General features: G+C 41.4%; 2 protein-coding genes across 2 annotated transcripts in view; both read left to right on the top strand.

The window, feature by feature from the left end:
- Nucleotides 1–2,877, top strand: part of LOC145468222 (uncharacterized) — a 31,797-nt gene extending 28,920 nt beyond the window's left edge. The window contains exons 16-19 of the mRNA XM_081451891.1: nucleotides 73–483; nucleotides 1,138–1,524; nucleotides 1,860–2,231; nucleotides 2,407–2,877. Coding sequence (XP_081308017.1) covers nucleotides 73–483; nucleotides 1,138–1,524; nucleotides 1,860–2,231; nucleotides 2,407–2,864 — 1,628 coding nt within the window. The 3' untranslated portion in view covers nucleotides 2,865–2,877. The remainder of the gene's footprint in view (nucleotides 1–72; nucleotides 484–1,137; nucleotides 1,525–1,859; nucleotides 2,232–2,406) is intronic.
- Nucleotides 2,878–6,406: 3,529 nt separating this feature from the next.
- LOC145467063 (CTD small phosphatase-like protein 2) lies at nucleotides 6,407–8,950 on the top strand. The gene has a single exon (XM_081450578.1). The coding sequence runs from the start codon at nucleotides 6,542–6,544 to the stop codon at nucleotides 8,009–8,011; it is 1,470 nt and encodes a 489-aa protein (XP_081306704.1). The 5' UTR covers nucleotides 6,407–6,541; the 3' UTR covers nucleotides 8,012–8,950.
- Nucleotides 8,951–9,045: the final 95 nt, after the last annotated feature.

The following is a 9,045-nucleotide window of genomic DNA, read 5'->3' as shown; positions in this document are numbered from 1 at the left end:
TAACGCGTCGACTACCTTAAAAGCCGTTCAAGAACACTCTGTTGACCATGTTGTGATTTTCATTTTCCACAGGCACGGCCATGATCTTTGGCGGACCTCACGTGTACACCTTTGATGGAACCTACTACACCTTCCCCGGTTATCAGAAGTCCGGATGTATGTATGTCCTAGCCAGAGATGTCCGTGATAACAAGTTCACCATCTTGAGTCAGGAGACCGCCATCATCGTAGTCACGGAGGACTCGAGCGTGAAAATCCACCAAGACGGCAGAGTAGAGACAATCGTGAAGGTTACCTCGTCTGGCAAGAAGCTCTCAGACGGTTACCACAGTGAGCTGCCTGTCGAGACGTTCAACACGACGATCCAACGAGAAGGTTCCTTCATAGTGCTTCGACACGATTTGGGCTTGGAGATCATCTGCGATGTCGAGCATTTCTTGTGTACTTTCAACATCGCCAAGTGGTATCATGGAAGAATGGCAGGTAAGACTTCAACATCAGTTGAATCTTAAGTGAAGTGAGGAATACAGACGTGATCGAAAGAAGTGTAGATCTAGCCAAAACGGAAATTGTTGCCAATTCTTTTATGCTGTAAGAAATGTTTTAAAATGACTGAAGAGAACTAAAATTATTCCTTGACATCAGGGCCGAAAAAGGCTAAATTGTCATACGCCATCAACCAGCACTATACAAAAGAATGACCAGTGAATGTTCCCCGTTGGTTGGAGTAAGGAGAAATTGAATGTTGACATTAGAATTTATAGGGATAATACATTTATGCTTCATCAATTCTCCCAACTTGTACTATAAAAAAGTATCGAGACCAGTAATGAGAATTTGAATATTAACATTAGGGTTTATCGGAGTTATGGCTTATTCTCAATTGGTCCAATGCGAAACCTATACGTCATCAATTCTCCCAACTTGCACTATAAAAAAGTATCGAGACCAGTAATGGGAATTTCAATATTAACATTAGGGTTTATCGGTGTTATGGCTTATTCTCAATTGGTCCCATGAGAAACCTTACATATAAATTAATTTATTTGTTGACCTTCGTTAACTTGTTCCTTAGAAGGCAACTTAAAGCACATCCCGCGTACAATTCCTACATTCTAATGTACGTTTTTCCGGCAGGTCTTCTGGGAACCAACAACAACGAGTTCCATGATGAGATGATGACGAGCTACAACACCCCAACCTCCAAACTGACCGAGTTTGTGAACTCTTGGGAAGTCACTCGTGATCCACAATGCAAAGTCTCTACACTCGAGAATGAGAAACCCAAGTGCAAGGAGAGTACCTACATCCAGCGCTGCCGAGCATTGTTCAAAGACAAGAACTCTCCACTCAGTCACTTTTCTTCAGTTGTTGACCCCGAGCCATTCGTCAAGGCCTGTGAGCTTGACTACAAGGAATGCGACACCAGCACGCCTAAAGACATGAAGCATTGTAACACAACTGCTGCTTACATCGAGCTCGTTAGACTGCAAGGAGTATGGGCCGAATATCTGCCTGAGTGTGGTAAGTGTTAATGATTTTAATCTTAATCATTAACTCGACTTGCGAAGACGTATTTTTCAGATTTAACCCCTTGAATTTAGTTTAAGGAAAGAAGCTGTCTTGATGTACAAATGGTAGGCTTCAAAAAGTACAGTTAAAGAAAAACTAGAGCTGTCCGCGAGCAGCGAAACAATCCGATGAATGGCTGGTAACTGATGCATCGAGAAAACCTGAATGACGAACGTGACGTCAATCAAAATGCAGTCTCACGACAACTACAGCAGCAATAATAACAACAACAAAATCAGGAAGAATTCAAAAGTCACTAACAGTCTTCCTTTGTTAATTGCCTATAGGTCGCTGCGGTGGCAAACAGATCGGTCAAAGATGGTTCCAAAAGGCAGACAGAGCAGTGGATGTTGTCATTCTGGTACACGAGACCTCGATCTTGAAGAGCTATGCAGAGAAGCTTCCAACGTTCCTGACCAGTTTAACACAATCGCTTGATTCCAAGTTCTCATTCCGCTTCGGCGTCATGGGATTCGGTGGTCGCTTGTTACATGAGCACCCGCATGCCATTACACTTAACGGTCAGCTGATGAACGACTTAGCCAGTGTGGAGCTTGCGTTTGAGCATCTCAAATTCGCTGGCGAGAACTCTGAGAATGACACTGGTGATGCTTTGGAAGCCATGGCGGCCGCTGCTTATAGATATCCATTCAGACCTGGTGAGTGTTGTTAAGAAGCGCGACGTTGCCTTGTTTTGACGGCGCGTTATTGGAATCGGAATAATTCAACGAATATTTGCCATAAACTAACTCTGAATCCAGGACGACATACTTGACTTCAAAATCTTCATTTTCCCTACAAGTATGCTAAACAACTTTCGTGTTTCTTCCGTAGGTGCTACCAAGATCTTCCTTCTGCTGACCAGCACGGACCGCAATCCATTAGCTGATTTCGCTTCCCTTGAGAGTATCAGCAACATGCTGGAAAGCAAGGACATCATTCTCAACGTCATCGGCAAGTACAGAAAATTCCGTGGCGAGGTGATCGGACAAAACTTCAGAGGAAACGTGTTCTACAGAAAGAAGCCCGAAACAGGAAGCGGCGCAGCTCCCCTACCAGGAGGCGAATACGTATCCCTGATGAAAGCTACTAAAGGATCTGTCTTTGGTTTGCCATTCTTGGGTTCAGAGAATAAGGATAAATTTGGAGCTTTACAACAGGCCAGTGCAAGCGCGTGGAGAGAACAAATCAAGCGTGATCAGTACATATGCAAGGAGTGTTTCTGTGCACGTGGAGACGCCGGTCAAGGCAAGACCATCTGCAAGAAGAACTCGCTCCACAACAAGTGCTGAGGGAAGCAGGGATGGTGAGTATCAAGCGATATAACGCACCAAAATATATTCATGTAGAAACGGGGGGAGACAAAAGGAGTGTAAAACCCAGAACAAGGAGTTTAAGCATTATTATTGCCTCAGGTGCTCAGGTCAATCAGAGTGAAGACGCTGTACTTATCGACCAATTCGGCGCAAAACTGACGCCACTCATATGTATACGTTCCCGCGCTTAGGATAGGTTATGTTTTCCAGCGCGTATTACCCGTTTCATGTTTTTCCCGCGATGGTTGTCCGTTACTCGTTTTCCCGCGCTTTTCACCCGTTTTAAGTTTTCCCGCGCTTTTTATCTGTTGGGTTTTTAGATATCATTGCATCCTCTACTAGCGCAGTGAAGGACACAAGAAGTTCTTATGCTCATACTTTTATTGTAGCTGGCTTTTTTGGCTCATTCAAAACTAAAGTTTTCCTTTCTTTTTCGTTTCAGACAATTCCTGTAAAGGCCAGTGAAGTAGAATGCCCAGTTTCGCCCACTGAACTGTACAAAATATGTTTTCGTTTTGTTTTCATGTAGTTAGAAACAGCATTAATAGAACATATAGAAGTTGGTTGAAGTTATCGCCAAGTATTGGTAATTTACAACAAGCGTTAATTTTATTCATTGAGAATTTACACTGTTTTAATAAAAAGATTTAAGCCTTATCACAGTGAGCCTTCTTGGTCCTAATTTCTTTCGAAGAGGCAGTTGAGGCACGGACATGAGTACGATAAGTTAATATTGGGCTAGCTGGTTACGGGTAGATACCTGGCCTTAATTCCTCCGTATTTAGGCAATATGACAATTGAAGTATAACGTTATTTAAGTCAAGTCTATTTTTCTGGGACAACCAGCTATGAATTTTTATGAAAATCGGAACATTGATTGTTATCAGCCCGACCTCTCGTGCAAGGGCAAAAACTGATATTTGTTTGATCGGTTTCGGTTGTTAGAATTGTAGTATTTGGTTTTATTTTATTATATATTTTGCGTTGTTACTAGCGTTCGTAAATGAAGAAGGCAGACAAAAGCGCCCGGTGGGTCTACCTTTTGATGAAAGAACGCAACTACAGCAGCGTGTTTCGGGGGGGATTTTAAATTAATAAAAAAAGAGCATTAAAAAAAGTGCACCTATTGTATTTAATTTCTACCGGAAAACTTTGTTCTCTCTCTTACCCCAGCACGCAACATTTTAAAAGAAACCTTTACTTATGGTGTTTAACGTGTTCTCGCTTTCATATCTAACTAAGTTTTGCGCCCTCCTACCCGTGTATCGGGAGCTAATGAAGCCGAAGTGACCTCATTACTTAGTCCCGAGCTTCTGCTACCTTCCACAGTCGCTGTTTGAATATAGCATAACTCTCATCTCTGATGGTTTCTCCCTTTCAATCCCAAGCAAAAGAGTCCGTGTTCTTTAAAATGGGAGCTACAAATTATTGATCCCTGGAAAATTTCTCGCTTGTGCCCTATTAATAAATTCCATTATTCCCTTTAAAATTCGGCAACGTTCCCTTTCATAGTAGAGATATTCTTTGCTCCCTCAAATTTATCCCAAAAATATATGTTGTTCCCAAGCCCCTTAAAATAGTAACGCCCACTTACATTTTCTATTCATTAAATTTTGAAACTTCTTTTGATTCCAAGATTACAAAAGTTATCGCATCTAACTGGGACATAAAAGAGTTCTTTTTATTAAATCTGCAAAATATAAGGGAATTGAAGTAGACATTTTCACCTTGTCTCTACTTTTACCTTTTAAAATCTGTCGACAATCTTGAGTAAATCTGTGCCAAGAGCTTACCCGTTAAACTTTACGTGGTTTGTTTCTCGGATCTTGGAATCCTTCCTTGTATACCAAATAATGCTAGAATGTCTTGTTCAAAGTATTGTTTAAGCAGTGTCTACTTCGGGTAGGGGACTTTATCTTTCTCGGCCGCTTTGCCTCCACCATACTGGGCCCGTTTGACCCTTCTGGGGCCCATTTTGGGGTCCATATCTTGAACGAACATAGTGCACCGTGCTAAAGCGTGCTGTCCACGGCCGGTCCCGGTTTACTAGCTAACACATACAGTGTGTTTTTTGAACAAGCCGCTTAGTTTTATGCCCATTTTTACTTGCCGCTCTCCCGCCTTTGAGCACCTGGAACCTTTGTTTGTTCTGAATTACTCAAAGTAACACTATCTCCCAAGTCGGTAGGCTCGATTTCCGCCGCTTTCTCGAGTCCGGTCTACGTTCCTCCCCGAAAAGAGAAGGCTGGACGCGTGAGCGGCAAAGCATGTCTGTGACGTAAATTCATAATTCAATTCTTGCGGCGCTTCAGGTGGCCGGAAATGTCATCTGATGACAATCATAGGCAGGCCCAAATGACGCCAACGGCTCGTAAAATTTGTGGCGTTTTCGCCAAGTCTTCTTTTAATTTTGGCCCTCCAACCTATTTTTTTTCACATTATTGTTGCGGAAGGGCATTACATGTTGTGTTCTATAGAAGAGTTTTTTTAAAAAAAAAAGTGGAGCAGAGCTGTTTGACTCTGGTGTAGCAACTGTCATGTCAAAGGTGCGCATGGTGTTGACACCATGTTTACGTTTTGCTAGTTCGGTTTGCTTTGGCTCATTTTGTCTGGCTTCACCAAAGACTGGTGTCGCTTCCCTTCAACAAGACTACCGTACACATCAATTTGACTGAGTGTTTTTTTTCTTGAGATCGATGTTTGCGTTTATCCCTCTCTTTGTTGACTTTGTTCGTTATCTGACATTCTGGCTCCACATGATTCAAATATAGATTCTAACGCATGAGTCTGTTGACTATTTTGCATGTTGTATATGAGCTTATATGCCACTATGGTTTAGATCAGGCAAGATTTCATCGGTTGACGCTATTTGGTTAAATGTCCCACTAATGCGATCGCACTTCATATCGCACAACTTCTTTGCTACTGCGAGAAAGCTAATTTATTCAGGCAGGTAGATTTCTTATTGGTTGAAATTAACAATGCCAAGTCCACGAATCCAGCCGTGAGTTCGGGAGAGGAGCGCGGGCTCCTTTCCCGAACAGCGGCTGGTAATCGAGCCTACCAAGTCGGAGAACTATGAGACCACGCCAAAGATGCTAAGGGACGGGAGGGATGGGTCGATAATTCTGGCCAAGGGGTAGAAATCAAATTTGAAGGAAATTTTTGTGCTTAGGGTTCTCATACGAAAACCATGAAGTCTGCATTTCTTGTCACGGTAGGTATAAAATTAAGCACTTAAAACTGCTGAATGAAAGCGTGAGCTATAATATTGTATAACATTGTACTAATTGGTTTACTATCATACCACAGACATGAAAAAATTATCAAAGCCGTTTTTCTAAGCTATTTATGAATAGAAGGATAAGAAGAGATGTAATTATAAGACAACATTGTAGTAATTTTTGGGGTGTGAAAAATCCAAATTGAATTCGACGTTTTTTTGCGCTTCCGGTGAATTTGCCTCCCAGTCGAGAACTGAAATTATGACAGAAAAACAGATTTTCAATCAACGGAAGTCACTATAGTCTATTTAAAGACTGTTCAGGTGCAAATATTTTTACAGTAAGCTTTGTTTCAGTACGCTTTTGTTGAGCGCGCGAAACTGGGTTGTATGCAAATGTCGGAGTTGTTTTCACGGATATTTGCATGAAATGTGCATTCAACCATCCAACCAGGACACAGTGTCAGAGGTTGTCATTGAGGCAGATCGTTTACGATGCCATGCACACAGTGAGCGCATAGCAAATACATGTAGAACGTTTGGGGCTTTTACCACTTGGCTGTTTTCAAAGTTTTTATTTGGGTATTTACTTTGGGAGACTTCTCCTGAAGTTCCGGCGTTTTCTGAGATCGAATCGCGCGTGAGTATGCCATCACAGAGAGACAATTTGAAAAGTGATCCACGAGAGATGGAGGATGCCGCGGCCAACGGTGAAGCGGCGAACCTTCAGTGCAGTGAAAGCCCCGCGATTTCTTCAGGAAGGAATCTGTTGAGTTCAATCAAAACTTTCCTTTGGTCGCCGTCGAAAGATAACGAGAAAGATCGCCCTGCGAAACGCAAACGGTCCGACTCTGATAGCGAAGATGAGGAAGACGCGATAATCACTTCAAATCTCCTCAAGAAACGAAAATTTACTACCGAGACAACGGTTGTAAATTCTGTTACTACGAAGTCCATTACCGACGGGGAACCCTCAAAGCGCAAATCGCTCCTTGGAACGTTGTTCTCGCCGGTTTTTACTTTCTTCGGAAAGAATGGTCACATCCAACCGGTCGGAAAGGAAGGACAACTAGTTTCAGCTAATTCGACAACAAGTGGATCTCGGATTTGTGGCGCGACTTATGGCGAAGAAAACACTCAATGGCACCAGAGTTCATCGACCGTGAATAAGGGCGCTTTAGCCGCATCGAACGGCGACGTAAATGGAAATGTTGGTGATGATATTCCGGAATCTTCATATTCTGAGTGTGAGTGGGAAGTTGATGATCCGTTTTATTTCATTCGGAACCTTCCTCCACCAGGGGAAGGCGAAGATGGCAAGAGTCGCGGCCCTGTTTTACCTTTACAAACACGGAGCACACCGGAATTTTGCCTCGTGCTCGATCTCGACGAGACACTTGTCCACTGCAGTCTTAACAAACTGGAAGATGCCAATTTGTCGTTTCCTGTTCTCTACCAAGACATCTGCTATCAAGTGTTCGTCCGAACCAGGCCACATTTAAAGCGCTTTCTCGAGCGAGTGGCCAGTATGTTCGAGGTTATCCTTTTCACTGCCTCGAAGAAAGTCTACGCGGACAAGTTATTGAATATCTTGGATCCCGGGCGAAAATATTTTCGACATCGTCTCTTCCGCGAACACTGTGTTTGTGTGCAGGGGAACTACATTAAAGATTTGAATATTCTCGGTAGGGACTTAGCTAAGACAATGATTGTGGATAATTCACCTCAAGCGTTCGCTTACCAAATATTTAATGGCATTCCTATTGAAAGCTGGTTTGTGGATCAGGCCGATCGAGAGCTTCTCGAACTTCTTCCCTTCTTGGAGATGATTGCAACACGAAAAGACGACGTAAGGCCGCATATCAGAGATAGGTTCAGAATGCATGAGCGCTGGGTTTAGGTGATCGGTTTTACACGTGGATTTTAAATACAGGTGAAACTTTGTGACTAACAAAATTTAGCTTATCTAAAAAAAAAAAACTTTAGTCTCAAACAACCTTGAACCTTTTGGTGGTTTTCGAAATTTTTAGTCTTGTAAGGACTTCTTTTTACATATTTTTACCCTTTCATTGAAGGGATCGCAATTTTATTAATCGTGACGAACTTCAGGAGTGAAAGATTTTTAGGAGTATCAAAAATATTGAGTGTCATGTTATATATATACAACAGGAGACCGCCATGATAGGCGAGATAAATATCAGACTTAAACACATTTAAGAGCTTTCTTAAAATGTTTTTATATAGAAACCATGATTCATGTATAGATGAAGAACTGACGAAATATTTCTTGCCTGTTGGAAAATTTCGCGTTGTAATCAGTGAATGTAAAGTTTGTTTCTTCTAACACATTCTCCACAATTTTAGCAAACACAATTTCAATTGTAAAGATTTTTATGAAAATATATGTAAACACGTAGCGTAGTTATGTATATATATGTATATGGTCGGAAGTAAAGCAGTTCTAACTAGTTTTTATTTGTACAGTTTCAGAGCTGCTTGAGATCTTGTTTTACAACATTTTAATACTATTCAAAATGTATTATAATTATTTGGGCGTACGCATGGTTAAATTATTCCAACTCGAGAAATTTGATTTTCATTTTAAAGTTGATAACTTTGAGGTCACATGTGTGGCTCCTGTAGGCCCGAAGAAAGCTACAAATATTTTTCACAAATGTTTATTGGGTAGGTTTTCATCCGTTCAATCACTTGTTATTGAAATGTAGCACTGTTTGTACCTAATGGGAAGGAAATATTTGAGTGTATTGTTTGTTGTACCTTACTACATTTGAAAATGACATGTTGTATACTGTATCTAAGTAAACAGTTTCTCTATGGAGATTAATTTTGTGTGTTGAATTTACACTATACTGGCTTTCACTTTTGAGAAAGAATGCCAAAATAATGGATAATGGATTTATGAAAATGAGAATA

This window comes from Orbicella franksi, chromosome 14 (assembly GCF_964199315.1).
Source record: "Orbicella franksi chromosome 14, jaOrbFran1.1, whole genome shotgun sequence".
NCBI classification, from domain to species: Eukaryota; Metazoa; Cnidaria; class Anthozoa; order Scleractinia; family Merulinidae; genus Orbicella; species Orbicella franksi.
This window is presented reverse-complemented; position numbering and strand designations above follow the sequence as displayed.